We start from the raw sequence: 18,183 nt of genomic DNA, 5'->3' as shown, positions 1-18,183 counted from the left end.
AGCCCTTTCTTCTTCTAGCTGCATTCAAGTTCTGTCCGTGACGGAACATGTAATCAAGGACTGCAACAAGTCTGATAACTTGATAGGGCCACGTCCTTAGCAGATTTATCAACAGGAGCTCTGTTGCTGTAACCAAGTCCAGCACAGAGCTCGTTGACAGATCGCCTTTCGCTTAGTAGGAACTAGCTTCAGGAGAATTCACCCTTGTGAGGTAATAGCTCAATCAGCAATAGCATCCTTTCATCAGTGTATGTTCATCACTGGCCCCATGCTCGCTTCAGCCCACCCTCGTAAACGCTTGCAACCGACTCTTGCCACATTGCAGGGGTGACAAAGTTTGGCACCGGTGCAGACGAGTACTGAGATGGCGAGATTTGATGCGATCCAGCAGGCATTGAAGCTTGAACTGCCTGGATATCCTGGATAGTGGGAACTTCCGTGGCACCTGAGGACGACGCGTTAAGAGGGCTCGTGTGAGGTGGGGTGGAGCTGGATTGTGTGTGAGAGGTAGGCGTACCAAATGTGGTGTTCCATTGTCTATGGACCAGTTAGCGAGCTGCTAGATGACGGGAGAAGGGACTTCAGCTTACTCAAATAGTCGCGATGGATTCCATGCGGGTTGGTCCGTCATCGACATGCTCTGGGGCATTCCAGGAGCCTGCGATCCTTGCGACATCATGACGAGCGACTGTACAGCTGGGGAGTCACTTTTGCTGTCCAAAGGGCCCGCGGAAATAGGAGGTGTAATGGGGTAGTTGGTATAACTGACTTGTTGGGCACCGTGTGTATCCAAATGTTGATCAATGGACCCTGTCCGGTGGATTACTGGTCGGAATGAGTCGTTACCGCGAGGAGGGCTGGAGTGGGTTGAAGGGTGAGGGCTGCCGTAGGGAAAGCTGGGTTTCAGGACGAATGGCTTTCGAACATCTGCTGAGAAAGCATCTCGTAGTGCATTGATCTGCTTCTCCAACTCTGGCATCGGCCATGCTGCCATCACCTTCTCCAACACCCTCATGTGCCTCGTAAAGTATTCGCGAGCATCAGTGTTGAACTCGGGATCTGGTGAAACAATTGCAACCTATTGAAGACGAGTCAGTTTGTGTCGACGGCTATTCTCTTCGAAAACCTACCAGATGAATGACGATACAAGAGAGGCCTGCGTAGAGAGAGAAACTGAAGCCTCGCTGCATACACTGGAGTCCAGTAAGTCCAAACGAGTTGAGAGTTGCCTCCTGAAGACGGCACAATGCCTTGGCAGAGCTGTAGCAAATCATCATATGGCGTTTCCATTGTCCATCCGGAGAATTAGGGTCAAGGAATGACAGAATGGGTCGATGGAACAGGATCAAGGCCAGATAGTAGTATCCATGCATGTTTCCAATAAAGTGCGAGGGAATCCAAGGAGGCGATCCATCTGGTGGGAAGGAAATGGCCAGATCCGGAGGTAGCTCGGTCAGCCAAGTGTTGAAGCTTTGTCCCAACTGCTGGAATTCAGGGTCAACGCCCCAATCCTTTCGTCTTCGCAGTCTTGTGTAGACTTTGCTCATGGTAGCAACAGTTCTCACAACCTGAGAGAAGTAGCTGAAATTGCGCGAGATGTGGTATTCGGATTCTTCACAGCCTGGAACTGGTCTCGCAGGGTTGAAATCCACGGTGTTTAGTTTCACTGCGTGGTCGTGTCGCCCTTGTTTATGTTAGCCATCAACACAACAGAATCTATGCGATTGTCACTGACCTTGGGGGGCTCCAACCATGACCTCACAGACAAAGACCAGCTGCCATAATCGCTTTCGAAGTTGGCAGTCAACCGGGGTGAACTCGCAAGAAATGCCTGCTTGGTGGTCCTCGTAATGCTCATCCAAACCCAGGTCCTTGCCCATCTGAACACACTGTACAACAGTCATCCAAGAACGATAATAGTAGCCTCGCTTGGGTGCAGCTTCGCGAGCCTTGAGAATCATGAGCAGGGCTTGAAGTGTGCTAAGACGTGGAATGTCCATGAAAGAATCGGCGTGTCCTAAATTGTGTAAGTACCCTCACAATTCTCTCCATACAAATTGACAGCACTTACGGGAAGCGAGGGCAAGCCATTGTTGGCCCTCACCCGGGTCCTCGGCCAAACGTCCACCCATAGCAAAGACAGCTTCCAGAATCAAAGGCGAAATGGAGTTTCGATCTGTGTTCCATTGTTGGTAGAAGGCCGTCTTGCATAACACAGGAACGTAGGGGTGAACATGTGTGAAATAAAGGTCGAAATAATTGAGTGCTGTGTCGTCATCGGGCATTAACTCAGGCGGTATGCGAATCTTGTGACCAGGTGCAGGCTTAGGTAGATTGGCTGGGAACTCCTCATCGTCTTCAACAGCTGGTTCCTCTTCACGTCTGAACGACGCCTTGTTCCTGAGATATGGAGCTATATAGACATCAGCAACTGTATTGGTGAGCATGGGTATCATGAACCCTACCTGTACCGGTTTCATTGACCTTCAGCGTTCCCAACAGATCTGCAAGGTCATGATGTTGATATTCTCCAGGTGAGTAGGCCTCTGGGGAGGGTTGCTGCTGAGCTGCAGGAGGCGGTGGTGGCTGGTGCATTGGAGGAGTGGGAAACACATTCTGGCCTGCATAATGCTGTTCCATCATCGAACCGGAAGGCGCAACAGCACCATAAGGCATGCCCCCAGGTTGCTGAGAAGTATCGTACTGAACATGCTGATATTGGGCACTTGGGTCAGGGTAACCTGGCTGAGGAGCACCGTACATAGCAGCTGGCGAGATCTTTGTACCTGGATTCATTACTTGATGTTGCATTGGCATTTGCTGATACTGATCTGAAGGGTTCATGGGTGTTGTGTCGTAAGTCGTCGAGTCGTTGGCTCCATCGAAACCATTTGGCCGTACGCAGTGAAGCTTGAGTCTTATGCAGGCCGAGCATGGCCATGTGTTGGTAGTCGCAGCGTCACATTTGATCTTCCGTCTTCTGCAACCTTCACAAGCCCTCATAACTGCTGTGGTCTTAGCATGCTATTATTGAGTTTGTACATGCACGGGTAATTATACCTTTCAACCGCTTATGGCGGTTGTGCTCGTCAACGAACACATAGTCTACACATATGTTAGTTACCATGTCAAAATAGCACATGAATATGCTGTATGTTCCCACGCACTCTTTTGGGTCTCGCGCTGCGTATATTGCTGCGGCGCAAAGGAAAAGGAATTCATTTGGGATTGTTGTGGTAAGATTCGGCGAACAGTAGGGTCGTCGTTTGACATTATAAGCAGTACAGTACAGTTCCGAGGTTTGTACCTCTAAGAACGTCGAGTATTGACGATGACGGCGGTCAACATGAAAAATCGGTTTGCAAATTTAGATAAACGAGAGTCGGGAGATCGTCGCAACAGATCGAGTGAATGGTAAATAGGTAGATGCTCGGAGTTTGGGAGTTTGCGCGCGATGGGGAGGAGAATCGCGGGGTGGAGGGATGCTCGTGGGGACAATGTCGTGACGGTGGGCGACAAAAGCAAGCAACGATGGGCTAACTTTGGGCGGTAAATAAGGTCAAGATCCAAGTCGGGGCGACAAGACAATGGAGGTGTGCGACGTGGGTAGAGCAGAGTAAAGTAGAGTAAAGTAGGAAGAGATATAAACTATTGGTCGTGCAAAGAGAAAAAGCGTAACGTAAGGAGGCGAAAACCGCAACAACAGAGACAGACAGACAGACAAGAGATATTGTATGGTATGTACGAAAGCTAGGCCAGCTAAAAGACGTCCAGTATTAGAATAAATCGAGTTGGCTGGCCGAAGTGGACTGGGCTGGACTGGCTGGAACTGGGCTGGCTGGAACTGGGCTGGCTAGGGGCGTGTCGGGGTACAGTGCTATGTATGTATGTAGATGATGGTGTGTCTTGGAAAGCTTAGAGCGAGGTAGTGGGAGTTAAAGTGAACCGTAGAGTCGGGTGTTTAGAGCCACTGCGTGTGGCTTTGAGTTTTGGCTTTGTGTCTCTTTGGTCTTGGTCTTGGTCTTGGTCTTGGTCTTGGTCTTGGTCCCGTTAGTTATTTCGTCTTTGCTTTTGCAGGGCAGGGCCAAGGGCGGCATCAAAACATGGGTGTGATGTTATAATATGTATCGGGGAAAGCTTGGCCTATGGGACTTGTCTTGAGGGTGAGTGACTGAGTGCCCTGATCTGTCTGCGTATGGCCTGGCCTAACCTGGCTTGCGTTGGCCTGTGCTATGAGCCCTGCCTGGGATGCTTTGCCTGACCGTCAATCCCTCCTCACCACACTAGAGACTAGTGACGAGCAGATGGTGGAGAGTTTCGGGCTGGCGTTATTTGGATCACAACAGGGCGACAAGACAAGACAAGCCCAGGGCTCAACTAACAGGGGCGGGACAGGACAGGAGACCAGGGGAGGGGAATGGGATGGGATGGCGATGGAAATGGAGATGGGTACAGCAGGCTAGGGGAGGGGTTTTGGGGGGAGATGCAGGTAAGGAAAAGCGGCGTTGTGGGTGTGGGATGAAGGCCCAGAACCTAAGAGCTAGAGCCAGCAGGTACCGTACTGGGGCGAATCCAGTACCGTATGTTGCTGTTTGGACTGATTTGGGATAATATGTACACTCTCGATCAAGACTGTACAGTAGAAACAAGCCAAAGCTCCCAGGACCGGCTATGGGCACCGGCCCGAGTGGACGGCGTGTTACAGAAGACACACGACGACGTGAAATGTGGGCAGGGCAGTGAGTGAGTGTCTGGTGCTTGGTTCGGGGTCCTTTGCTGCGAGATGTCCTGCAATGAAAGTGTGTGTACGTACTCTATTATGGACAGGATCAGATGGATTTGGACTGAATTGTGGAGGATTGGATGTGGTGGTGCTTTAATTGTTAGTTTAGCTGGAGAATAAGAACCGGGGGGTCTCTGTTGCGGCATTAGCGGACTTTTGATGATTTCAATGCATTGTAGTGTGTAAGCAGTAGAAGACTCGATGACATTCGAGTGAGGATGAAATACCGAACGGAGTTCCCTTCTCAACGGGCGCACACGGCGAGGGCGATAATTTAGTAGCCACGTACGGGACATGAAGAATGTTCCGAACCGCGAGGGCAACAGTCAGCAACACAGCACAACACAGCAGAAAATTCAAGATATAATTCCCGACGGCAGAGTCGCGTGTGTATCCAATCGAAGACAATGGCTTTGAGGAGCTCTGATGAAACGTATGCCGAGACTTGGGACCCAACAAGGGGGTTGTGTTGTTCTTGCTAGGTACGTTACTTGATCAACTAACTAATTAATTCTTCTGCCTTGTCTCCAATCTGCCAGGCCTGCACCACACTGCATCATTGCATCTGCACTGCGTGCGTTGCGTTGCGTCTGCTGCATGCATCTTGTCTGTCTGTCTGTTCGCTTGTCACAGACTCATCGCGCGTACTGTATGTATGTACTCAATGCTTGGGAGGTTGCAGGAGGGGGGAGGGGGGTCATCCCGTCTCATGGATGTGGATATGGATGTGTGACAGGCATTTCATGGGAGTATCCAGTGCCAGCCTCTCCAGACAGAGACAGAAAGACAGGGGCCCTAAAGCCAGATGACGGTGCATTGAGATCTCTCGCACTGGGTCGTCGGTGTGCTGTAACCTAGCTATCGACGATGATGATGGTGGTGATGTAGATGGAGGCAGACGACAGATGGAGATGGAGATGCCGGATAGTGGTGATGGTGAATGAATTGATTACCACCTAGTGTTGGGGGTGGTGCTGATGCTGATACTGATGCTGGTCGGCTCTTGTGATACTTCAACCTCAGCATATCCTTAGTTTCCTTCCTCTTCTGGCTCTCTGCTTGAACACCTCATACAAGAGATGCTCCCTCTCGCTTCTTTTCCTTCCGTCCTTTCCAGTTACCGTTCGCGATACGCGGGACTCAGGCACCTTCCGTCACGCACATGCCATGCCGCAGGGCTAGTCGCAGCATGCACCTCACCCATTGGAGAAGCAACCTCAACTTGACACTTAGGGCTGAAGAGGCTTTTCGAGATTGGACATGGGCCTGGCCTTCTGTACTACTGTCTCCCTCTCTCTCCCTCTGTCTAGGGGGGGCGTGGCTACGCTTTCCAAATCGGCACTGTATTCGGTAGGGGACTAATGATTTCCTGCCGGAAACTCTCTTCTCGCTCTCCGCAGCCTTATACCTCAGGACTGCGGGCGCCAGCTCACCTCACCTCTGTTTGGCGAACGAACTACTCACAGAACTGCACTACGGTACACTATCCGCTACAAATACTGACGCGAGATGCGGAATCAAACCCACGTCTACGTTAAGTGGCTTGTAGCGCTGTGAGTTGTCAAGAATTAGTGGTTCGTTATTCACTTTCATTTTACCTTGCTCGCCCTGGCTAGGCCTAGTGTGTCAGGTGTCGTCCTTCGGCTCTGCTGTGCGGTATTCAGTCAGTGAAGCTCCTTCAACTATCTGTATCCTGGCTGGATACAACAGCAAGCTGCCCTTTTCAGCCATCATTGCATCCTCTAGTCCAGACTTTCTATAACTGGACGACCCTCTCGCTGGCCAAGAAAAGATCGCTGCTCAACAGCTAATCACAGAGGTCCACCATGTCTCAACAGTCATGCATGTGAATTCGTAGTTAGTTGCTGTAAATTGTGCAATCTGGTTGGTTTGATTATCGAGACTCTTAGATATCTACTGTCTCAGAATATGAGTTTCTTGATCATAATCAGTTAGTTTGGGGCAATGCGGTTAAACGCTCCACTAGCATTCAAGACTATAAAAACAACCCCAAGCATGATCGTCATAATGAAACCGCCATGCGAGTTCTATTTCAGCCATGTTAATTACCTAGATAAGCCTATTAGACGCTTCAAAGTGGCTGCTCGAAGCTATATCCTAGTCGATAGAATAAGGCAGGTAAGCAACCAGTTAGTGTACCGAGGTTCCTTTGGAAGCTAGCTGCTATTATGATCCCATACCAGGATTTTCGAAGGGGGGGGGCTGTTTATTCCTCCGTGAAACTTTGCAATTACATAAACTTCCCGTCTCTTGGTAGAACTGGGATAGGGCATATCCATGGATCTGGGATCTCATCCATCCGTCTTTGGTCGTTTCGAGTGACCATGGTCCATTCCTAGGCTTTTGCCCAACTACCGAACCGACGTCAATTATTCCGAGTCAGAATATCTCAGTTTGAACGTCAAACGTCACAACTTGACTTGAGAAGGGCCCCTCGCTCCCCTCATGGAACAGGAACATGCCAACAAGCACGCAAGGGCCCCCAAGAGGGACCCTTGTCAGGACACAAGAACGATACAGCACGTACTTCATCTGCCTTCCATGTTGGGTTCATCTTCCTGGAGAATTTCCAGATGTCCCGCCATTGGATCTGAGTTGACAGAGCCCTGGACTGAGCTAGGCTGGGCTTGGGGTGTGGTAAAACTTTCTGACTTTAAAACAGATGCCAAAATCAACTGGTCTGCAGACCTACTAAGTCATGCAGTACCTGCCTGAGTATTTTTATCACTTGGGATAGCCGCCCTGGGCTTTTGTGTCTGCCCTAGGCTGGGCAGCTCCAGATACCGACACCGCGGCCAAACTAGCGCCATCCCATATCCATTTGCAACTTAACCAGATGTGAAATTCTGTGACCCACGACGATTTAGATCCAATGCTAAACAGTTCTTGAGACTGGAGACCTTTCCAAATCTGCAGCAGTCCAAATTCGGGTGGATGCCAACCGCACGATGTCTTGTTTGATGTCTCAACTTCCTCATCGTTTTACGGTACAGCCTACAGGACAACCACAGCTACAGTGCGTATCGTATTGGTTCCTTTGCGAGGCCGTGTGATCTAAGGGTGGCTTTTGTGTGGGTTCGTCGGATACATTACCCAACCCTGTCGGTTCTACTAGTTTTTTTGCATTCTGCCGTTGACGAACGCCTCGTATCATAGCATACTATCTTGCCACCACCATGACGAGTCGATGCGGTGGAAAAAAAAGGTATGGGTAGAAAAAGGACCTGCCTAGACTGTCGTTGCTTGACTTTCCAAGTGGTCGCATGAAGATCGCCCGTGCAGATTGGTGTCCGCTGCATCTGCCACGCGCCAGATACCCTAGGTGCCGTTAAATTCGGGGGCCAAATGACTGAGATTCATTTCCAGTCAACTGCGCACGTACGTCTGTGGCAGACTTGCATGAATATTCGGAAATATCAAGGAGGGAGAGAATTGGGCGAGTACGAACTACTTCGGCGATCTGTTCGTGACATATCATTTTCTCCTCCGCGGGCTTTGTTTCTCACTCACTTACAGTGGGGATTGTGATATCAATCAACAAGAGTTGGATGGATGGATCATCAGGTAGCTACACATTATTAGAAATACAAACTAAATACCTCTTGACATTAAGCTAGAAGACCCCTACATTTAACCCGTACCCATCAGGATGATCCATTCCCCTTGGGTCCTCAAACTGGTTCTCCCCTAGCGTCATTTCCCAGAGGTCGGTTAAGCAAGAGAAACAAGACTAACTATCCCGTACTCAACGAGTGAGAGCCTTTGAACCATGTTATTCCAGTCCTTGGCCCATTTCGCTTTTGGTGCTCCTGCAGGAGGCACGCGAGATTGATTCGTCTGCGCTTGCATTGCATTGACGGTGCACCTAATAACAAGAAGTTGTTTGATATCACATGCCATGTTTGTGCGTTCTTAAGCAAAGACGTCAACTAAATGCCCTGTGGGGTTGCTCTGTGCCGAGGCTCGAGTTCCCCGACGGAGTTGACGGGACGGGGATCCCCGTCTCTTCACCTCACTCTCACGACTTGAAGGAATCATCGATATACATACCCGGGCCGACACTTGATCAATAGGCAACCAGAAACAGGACTGAGTTTCTCTTACTATAGAGGTTTCAGTGTTTCTGACACAAAAATCTGTTTTGTTTTCTGCAGGCGATTATTCTCGGTGCGATGAGTTGAACAAGAAACTCGTCATGCCTCATCCTGTATCCGTATCTATTCATATCTCGTCGGCGTGTTCCGCTCGAAACCTCGTCCCTTAAGTGGGCAATTAAACCAGACGGTTGACGAATCTGGCCATCCTATTTCCTCATTGGCGGACTATACTCGCTGTGTTTCTTCGACAGAGGGCTCATATCTGCGTCTTGAACCAAGAACCTCATTCTGCTAATAACCTAGCCCATGCTAACCCCAGGGTAAATCTTTGCCCCATCATCGTTGCATTGTCCTCCTGCACAGCAGACGCTCCGTATCCGTAGCTGAGCCGGCTATAGTGTGGTGGGCAGAGATCCTCAATTATGAAGTTCTGACTAATACTTGTGTAAAAATATCTGACAAGTGCGGGCGTTGGACTCAAGACCTTGAGAGGCTTGAGGTTGTGGTTGATTCCCACCCGAATCGGGCCGCGGAACATTTTAGCAGAATTCGAGGTCATGATCAGCATGAAATTTAGGTATGTGCCAACAACCAACAGCACAGGTCGTAGGTCGGTAGTTGAACAACGTGGTAGTGGTAGCGGAACGGATCCTGCAGACCATCTTCCGGACTGTACGGGTACAGTACAGTAGTGTAGTGTTGAACCTCTCCCTCATCTCGTGGAAGTCGATGAGGCTACCCTGTTCTAGAAAACACCTCCGATATTGGGGGAGAGATCGCGCGCCACGATCCTTCGTGCTCAGACTTCAGGGACACGCACGCACGCACGCACGCCCGCCATGGTCCGTCACCCAATCGCGACAGGGACAGCGCTTCTGAGCGGCTTCCAAGCGCGTTCCTTGCAAGGATGGGAGACCCTTCCACCGAGTTTCCAGAATCACGCACTCTCGCGCTCAACTCACTCGGCCGGCACTCCCTGGGCCTGGCCTGGGCAGCCCCCGCAGCCTCACCCCCTGATACGGACGGGACCTGTCAAGAGCCATGACAGGACCTTTTTTAAGGTAGTGGAGGCTATATCTTATTAGTTTGTGTGGAAATTGCTATTGTCAGCTCACACCGCCAGCCTTCTTCCCAGTGTTTGACTCGTAACCAAGTGCGAGGCGACAGGGCTTTTACCGCTTATTCGCTAACGTCCTTTGAGACATGGAGATACAGACTTTGTGTCTAATGTTTTGACCCCTGTATCTGATGACGAGTGACCTTCCAACAAAATCACAAATTCAAGAAACTCGTGTGCATACCTGAAGGCATTTGTACGCCAAGTTTCGATGACATGATAATCTCCTCTATCCGTGTTCATCTACCGAGTGTTGATCATTGCAGCAAAGATCAAGAGTGAAGCATTAATTGGTCGTCAAACTTGGCGATGGACCGTGCTGCGCCTCATCAATTTGCGAGGCTTATCAGATGTGGCGCTTAGTAACTCTTCTGTACCCCTCTCGCTTTGAACTTCAAATCATCAAATCCCTTCCCCTTACAACAAACAACCTTGTCCATTAACAACAAATTCCTTAAGCCTTCGAAATTAGCATAGCACATTTTGCACCTGTCATCGTCTCCACCATCTCATCTCTTGCATATCCTGTACTGACGACCCTTTGCTCTCTCCCTTGCCGCGTCACCTCACAAATAGCCTCAAAGCCTTGGCCATCTGAATCTGAGATCCCTGCATATTGAGTTGGTCCAAGTTCTGCATCGCAATGACAACCTTGGATAACGCGAATCCAACTATCCTGAGTGCGTCTCAGCTGCCTACCCGGCAGAAGAAGGCTGAGCCGCGTCGGGGTCCGGACTCCAAATACGACGATATCATCTTCGCGAAGCCATCGTATCTTTCTGGGCCTTTCGGTCAAGGTCCGGCCGCTTGGCCTCGAATGAACGACTGGCAGGATGATTTCTCATCCGAAGCTATTGACGAACAAGAAATTTATGGTATGATCCTTCTCCATTTCACTTGAGTCATTTCGTTGGTGAATTTGCCACTCCAGTGTCTATGTGCGCATTTACGCTGGGGCTCGTGAGGGTCCCAAGCGACTCGAGTACATATCCAGGTTTGACTAGACATGGCACACTAATGTTGGACAGATCTGATCTCAACAATCTCGGATCCAGAGCACCCGGTATCACTCGGCCAATTGTCAGTGATTAACCTCTCTGATATTCACATTACTCCCCCTCCTTCTATGGGCGTTCCTGACCCCAATACCATCGTCCAGGTGGTTGTGGAGATCACGCCTACCATCACCCACTGCTCGCTAGCCACCGTTATTGGTCTGGGAGTTCGAGTGAGACTGGAGCAGGCACTGCCGCCCAACTACCGTGTGGATGTTACCTGCAAAGAGAACAGCCACAACCAAGATGATCAAGTCAACAAGCAACTAGGCGATAAGGAACGAGTTGCTGCAGCTTTAGAGAACGACACTCTGAAGGGAGTGCTGGACAAGATGTTGGAAACTTGCGCTTAGTCATGACAAAAGTTTCTATTTTTGAAGGCTACACTCTTTTAGAAGGCTTCAATATCACAGGGATTCAGCTCGCTGATCTTCTGGCGCGCACCATCGATTAATGTCACTACAACGTAGACAAGCGACCAATACGAGGGATGCGGACCATGATCATTCTCGTTCCGAAGCCGAATGGTAGGAGCGAAAATACCACCTTGGTGACCTTACCATGTCTTGAATCTCGGCATTCAAGTTGGGGTAGTCTGAATAGACTGTACCGTTAAACTGGTAATGAGAGAGCGCTGGGGAAAACAGCGATTCTTGATTGGAGAGTAATGACAAGGGGTTCTATCAAGGATATCCTCATCTAAATAAGGTTCAGCTACCACGAACAACAAGTCACGCTACTCATGAGAAACCTTCCTCCAGTCCAAGTGCAACATCGCAACAAGTGGGCATTCCAATATATCGGACTATTGGAACCTGGTATTCTGAGAGTATCGAGAATGTCATCGGTGTCACGTCGAGCTAATTTTTAGTTTGATACACAAAACATGGTTGGGTTGCAACAAATGCGTGTGCATTTGCCTTGCTGTATGAATGAACACGCACATATTCACAATCAAAGATATATGTCGACTTCTTCAACTTCCTTCGTTCATGAGCCTCGCTCTGTTTCTTCTCTATCCTCTCGTGCATAAAAACCGACGTCGACCAGATTCCACGATTAGCTTTCCGTTTTGGGAATCATCGTCGTACCATACTAAGTAGCGCCCTATATCAGCATGCTACTCGTGGAGGCGTCCCAACGTCCCCCACTTCGGGTCGCCGCAAATCCAAACGTCCCTGACCTGACTGAATCTGAGCCCCCCATGGTTCATGGTCACTTCAGTGCCTTGACAGGCACTGTAGGCTACGGAACGGAACCTACCGCCACGAGACGTCATGCTTGACTCTGTCGGCCCTTTTCACAGCCAAGAGGCAAGGTCGTCTCTCATAGGGCACTATCAACAGGTGTCTGTTTTGTGCGATGTCTAGGATGTCTCCTTTCGTGGCATGTCCTGCCAAGACTAGTAGCTCCCGTTTGGCGGGTCTAAAAGAACTGGGGATTTAGACTTGCCGCCACACATGATCATATCATACCGAATCGGTCAAGCTTCACGGTACTCAACTCATCAATCAGTCTGTCCTCGAAATCGTACAGCACCGTAGTCACGCCCCTAGCTCTAGTCGGCCAGCCTCCAGGAGCTTCTGTCTTGGAGACTTCATCCATCTCACTATCCTTCAGGGGTTGACCCCCGCTCCCCCAGTGTGTTTGCGGTTTTGTGGACGCCCAGGGATCACAGTTGCATTTCGCTTGGGCGGTCTCAAATGATATGTTTGGGGGAAAGCAACCTTGCCTTGCGTCTGCGTGACGATCCCCCGATCTTGCAACTCCCGCGACGTGATCCCCCCGGCTCTATACGAGTCTCGGGATTGGTCCGCCATCGACGTCGCAAAGAGACTTGTATTTTCCTCAGTGGCGATCGTCAAAGTAAACATGATAGGAGGTATTTGTCCGCAACCATCAATTGTCTTGCATATTCTTAGACACCACTTGCTCTATCCCGCATTTCCTACCTCCTCGTGACGTGGGGATAAGCCACCAGTGTCTTGGAATAACTCTCTCCACGGCCAATGGGGAGTGTTAGACTTAATTGCTAAAGAGCCATGAGTGATATCCTTCGTCCAGCACCCCAGACTAATGTTACACCTTCAGGTTATGGCTTTAACCCTCAAGCCTTCACCGAGATGGGTTATGGATGTGCCTGGCAGATGGGCTCATGCCCATCGTTCCCGGCACCCTAGCAAACCTTGTGTCCTGTCAATGATCCCTGTCACGATGCTTATCAACCGCTTCGTCATTCACTTGCTTGCCACGAGGTTCAAACCGTGGTCCCTGAAAGGGCAAGGGTTTCTAGAAAAGACCCGTTGAGATCACCGGTTAATCGTCCCGTGGAAGCTTCCACGAAGCGCTCGTTCAACTCCACTATCTTCATTGTTGCTTTGGCCTTTGTTTTATATCTGTATTAACAGGACTGCAAGTTGTTGGATGAATTGTCTAGTGAATCAACTGCGACACTAGTCCAGATCCTGAATGTTATTAACCTTGGCTTTAATTATCTGGTGCGCGATCTGTCGTAAAGCATAACCATGACGCTACAGTCCTGCACGGTAAAGCTCAAGGATAAATCCCCTAGCATCGTCGGCATCTTGAAAAAGGTCCTGTCAACAAACAGGCCCCATTGTCGTTGACATGGAACGTGGGGTCTAACCAGAATAGCATTAGAATGGCCAACTCTACAGGAACTTATTTTATATGACAGAATTGGGAGTAGGCAAAAAGTCAAAGAACCTCAACACCTGGCCTTGATTTCTGATTATTGTTCCCTGTTTATGCTGGTCTATATGAAACCTTCCCGCCAATGTCCTGCTTGTCCTCTACGGTTCCGCAAGTGCGCCACTGATCTTCCATCTCATCCTTGCTACCAAATTCGTTTTATCGAAATGCAGGTGGCTATCTCCGTCAAACAAAGGTTCAGCCAACGGGGTTCAACTACTCCAAGATCTTTAATGGAGTCGTTTGCGCAGCCCCTGCTCCTCATGTTGGACCCTCCAAGACCCTCCCGGAATATCCCGCCCATCGCTCATCCACAGATTGCAAACGTTTAGATCTCTCCAAGCATCCCACTCTCCATCAGGCTCTGATAGAACTCAGGCTCAAGGAACGTCTTGACGCTAACGTCTTCGCTTAGACCCTTGCGTCTTCGTGTCTTGAGAACAAAGTCGCGGGCAGTTGCCTGTGCAGAAGCAGGCTGGAGCGGACGAATGATCTGCTCGCGATCGAGAGGATCACCAGGCACGATGCTCCAGCTGTCAAACACAAGACTGACCATCGAACTGCCCTGCGTCTTGATCCGCAGGTCGGTTTCGAAGCCGAAACTGTCAATGACAGGCAATAGACCGTTGACGCGATACAGCGGCGTACCAGCAACGGGACCATCTGACAAAACGTGTCCGCGACGCCGCGAGAGCACATTGTAGACCTCCATGTAGGAGTCTTCTGGGCCCGTTACAGAGACTGAGTAGACAGGCTCCATGAGGCGGGGCGATGCCATGAGGAAGGAGGAATAACACGCTCGTCGAGAGGTGGGAATGATTTGGCCACCTCCACGGAAGATGGCCTCGTTGGCTAGTAGCACATCTGTGACTTTGAACTTTGTGTTTCGTATCGCTGTTGCCTCATGTCAGTATTTGTTTTGAATGGTTCACTGTTGCTCCTGATCTGGATGTCTGGATGTATCCTTGCAGGGGCCCAGAGGATAAGCTATCCGTTGTCAAGGGGCAAGGGATCGTCGGATATCCTTTTCCATTTGTTCCTGGCAGAGCGGGAGCGGTCAAGCGGCTCTGCCCGTAATGCTATTCAGAACAAAATCCCTTACACAGTGGAAACAGGTGGTCCCATCGACATTCTGCAAGAATCCACGTTTGGAGACTGCCAAGTATTTGCCAGCCGCGTATTATCCAGCGAAAGGCGCTTGAAGGCAGAGGTGGAGAGTTCGTGGAAACTCCACAAGGAACTACCTTGTCTCTGTTGCTGTCGACATCCACTGCCAATGGTAACTGCTGATAATGAAACATATACAAAGCCCACTCTTGACTTGAAGGATGTGCCCCATACTGTTGATACAACGTTTCCTCGAAACGAGCCACTGGGCAATAGATTGTGGTCCAAGATGAAAAATGAAAGAGCATGCTTACGTTCTTCGCACAGGGGCCCCTCGCGGGTAGCCCAACTGAATCCTTGTCGAATAGACTCTTTGACAGCGTTGAGTGTTTTCTTGTCCACCTGAGCTTTATATTAGCCTTGCTCATGCAATAGGGCGCCGCTGCCATCAACGTAAGCGACACAACAGGGTTAAAACTTACTTCAGTGGGAAGAGTATCGTCTTGAAGGATGTTGGGTCCTGTCTCCTCAGGGCCGAAGGCCCAAATACTGCGAGCAGCCAGCTTATCCCAGCCATGCTTCTCTTCGAAGAACTTGGCAGTTTTGCGAATGGGATCGCGGATGCGCACAGCACCACTCTCAATATCGCTGGAGACCCCCTTCTCCAACTGCTCGGCAACCATGGTGATCTTGTTCTTTTTGTTTGGGGTGATAGCATAGCATTTTGTCGCTGATGTCTCGACAACAGTCTCACAAAACCGCGTAACCGGGTCAGAAACCTTGATGTCCATGTCAGCATACAGACGACGAAGATCGTGCAGCACACAATCCATGTACAACTCTCCAGTTCCGAGGACAACATGCTCCCCTGATTCCTCGACCTTAGTCTTAATGAGGGGGTACGATTTTTGAATTCTTCTTAGTCCGTCAAGCATCTTGGGGAGTTCGGAGGGGTTGATAGGCTCGGCGGCAACCTTAAGGACAGACTCTGTGAAATGTGTGATAGGCCGGAAGATATAGGCATCTTCGTCATCTTCGAGTTTGGGAGGGATAATGGTAGCAGACTTGACAATGGAGTTGTCGACGCCGCTAAGAAGCACAAGGTTACCGGCTGGCACGCCATCGGTAGGGATGTTGTATCTTGTCTCGCCGATGAATACTTCTGAAATATTGGCCATAGCCATATCTTCCTCGTCGTCTAGGGAGTAGCCTTCACCAAGAACGCGTACCTGCATACCTGGTCGAACTGTGCCGCTCAGTACACGACCGAACGAGTGAAAGCTCTTTGCATCCGCTGTATTGAAGAGCTTGGTGATATGAACAACTAAGGGGCCGTCTTGGTCACAAGCCTTCATGGAGGCAGCGACCTTCGAGTCCAGTGGGCCGGTATAATATCGCTCAAGTAATCGTTCAGCAGTCTCGATGGGAGTTGGTATGTGCTTAACGATCATATCCACAAAGCCTGTTGATGGACCAAAGAACTGCTCGCATACGAGCTTCAGAAGCACCTTCGCGTCAGCCTTATATTGTGAGGGCTTGAGCTCAATGCCCAACGAGGCCAACACTGGCCGCAGTTCTTCTGGACTATCGCTGATGGAGTGTGTAAAGAGTTTGTAGATGGGCTCGAGGATGAAGTGAACGAACGATCGGGCTGAGCGCTCGTCCAGGGGTTTTCGGGAGAAGTTTCGCTTCTTGGGGTTATAGTAGATGTCGCCCCATAACCGCTTCGCAAACTCGTCCACGTTGATATCTCCAAAGGTCTCTGTGTACATCTTGGCGAAGCTCGGTAACGTGAAACACCAACCCATATCTGTGCAGGCAAATAGGACATTGCCCTTTTCAGGACTTATCCTCTTGGAAGCGGCCTTGGTAGGAGATGTGTTTGTGATAATAGTGTTGACCTCCTCAACAACGTGCTTGAGCTTGAAGTATGCGTCCTTGGGTGGCAGCTTCAGCTCGAGGATGAGGCGATCCATTTTGTTGATGATGAGCGTCAGGGGGATGTCTTCCAGAACGGCGTGCTTGATGATCTGCTCCGTGTTGATCTGAACCCCCTCGACCACATCCACCACCAGACAGACACCGTCAACCAAACGGAACGAGGCAGCCACCTCATCGACAAAGTTAACATGACCGGGAGTATCGATCAGGTTGACAAGGTGCGACTTGCCCTTGGTACTGGGTAGTACCAAACTCATTGGCGCAGCCTTGATGGACAACCCCCTTTCCCTCTCCAAGATATGTACGTCCGTATATCTCAATTGCTCATCCCGGTTTTTGCCCACTCTTCGTTCAAGCCGATCTGTGATGTCGTGTGTCTCGAGTACCAACATGTCCATGAAAGCTGTCTTTCCATGGTGCAAATGTCCAGCTAATGCTACGTTTCGAGTTTGTTCTGGGAAGTTCATCAAGTCTGTCATGAACTCGCGGTCGAAGAATACGGGTGGAAGGTCGGCTTCCTCAATATTGAACTTCTTCTGCTCGATGGGGGCGATGATGGGTTGGGATAGAGGCTGGGCATCCTCTTCTTCGACACGGGTCTCGACATCGGCGCCGTATACCTGCTCGGCAGTTGGATAGTACTGCTTATCTTCGTGGAGAATAATCGCATTTGATGGGCCATCTGCCAACCCATGAATTAGTATATGTTCGTAGCCTTTGTCCCGGGCTCGTACCGTCAATCTCCATGAGCTCCTGGCCTGTCACACCAGGAGCCTCATCTGGCTCGTCATCGTAGGTATAGTCATCCGCACCAACGCCGACCTCTGAGCCCTCCTCTGACTCGGCCTCCTCTCCAATGAAGTTACCGAACCTGTCGCGATAAGTCAGCGCGCCGTCAAATTGTCAAGCTCGAAACGCGACGAAAGAACAAGATACGTACTCGTCGTAAAGATCATCCATTGTCGCTGTGAATAGAAGAGATGCGCAAATGCGTGTTTCTGTATGCGCAGACAATTGGCGACGTGAGAATTTGGTTTCTCTGATCGTCAATCTTGTCACTAGAGCTCCCTGTCTAGACCTGACTTCGCGCGCGCAGCTCTATTCTGTCGCCAACTTTTTTGATGTCACGTGCACTCGATCGTTCATGAAGAGCAAAGACGGGAAGACTGAGGCAGGTACAAGTGGGGCCGGAAATTGACAGGGGTTCCTGCCGACAGCGGCGCGGCGGCGTATTCGCAAGAGCCGTGCCCCTCCAAAGCCTCCATTTCCCGCTATACGGATCCCGAATTCGAGGGCAATGGCACCTCAACCACGGGTAGGAGGGGCCTCTCTATTGCTCACTTCCTGCCT

General features: G+C 50.2%; 3 protein-coding genes; 1 reads left to right on the top strand and 2 right to left on the bottom strand.

Moving 5' to 3' along the window:
• Positions 1-257: 257 nt before the first annotated feature.
• On the bottom strand, positions 258-3,273 carry FFUJ_04086 (related to Cutinase transcription factor 1 alpha; the record flags this gene model as incomplete). XM_023572670.1 has 8 exons in its annotated part: positions 258-537; positions 591-1,078; positions 1,131-1,684; positions 1,736-2,017; positions 2,072-2,413; positions 2,466-3,005; positions 3,061-3,105; positions 3,168-3,273. 8 exons carry the CDS (start codon positions 3,271-3,273, stop codon positions 258-260), a joined length of 2,637 nt encoding a protein of 878 aa, XP_023426752.1.
• Positions 3,274-10,661: 7,388 nt separating this feature from the next.
• Positions 10,662-11,426, top strand: FFUJ_04087 (related to protein FAM96B; the record flags this gene model as incomplete). XM_023572669.1 has 2 exons in its annotated part: positions 10,662-10,893; positions 11,047-11,426. 2 exons carry the CDS (start codon positions 10,662-10,664, stop codon positions 11,424-11,426), a joined length of 612 nt encoding a protein of 203 aa, XP_023426751.1.
• Positions 11,427-14,113: 2,687 nt separating this feature from the next.
• On the bottom strand, positions 14,114-17,793 carry FFUJ_04088 (probable ribosomal elongation factor EF-2; the record flags this gene model as incomplete). XM_023572668.1 has 5 exons in its annotated part: positions 14,114-14,679; positions 15,207-15,294; positions 15,375-17,515; positions 17,568-17,704; positions 17,774-17,793. 5 exons carry the CDS (start codon positions 17,791-17,793, stop codon positions 14,114-14,116), a joined length of 2,952 nt encoding a protein of 983 aa, XP_023426750.1.
• Positions 17,794-18,183: the final 390 nt, after the last annotated feature.

The sequence above is a fragment of the Fusarium fujikuroi genome, chromosome FFUJ_chr02 (genome assembly GCF_900079805.1).
Source record: "Fusarium fujikuroi IMI 58289 draft genome, chromosome FFUJ_chr02".
Lineage (NCBI taxonomy): Eukaryota > Fungi > Ascomycota > Sordariomycetes > Hypocreales > Nectriaceae > Fusarium > Fusarium fujikuroi.
This window is presented reverse-complemented; position numbering and strand designations above follow the sequence as displayed.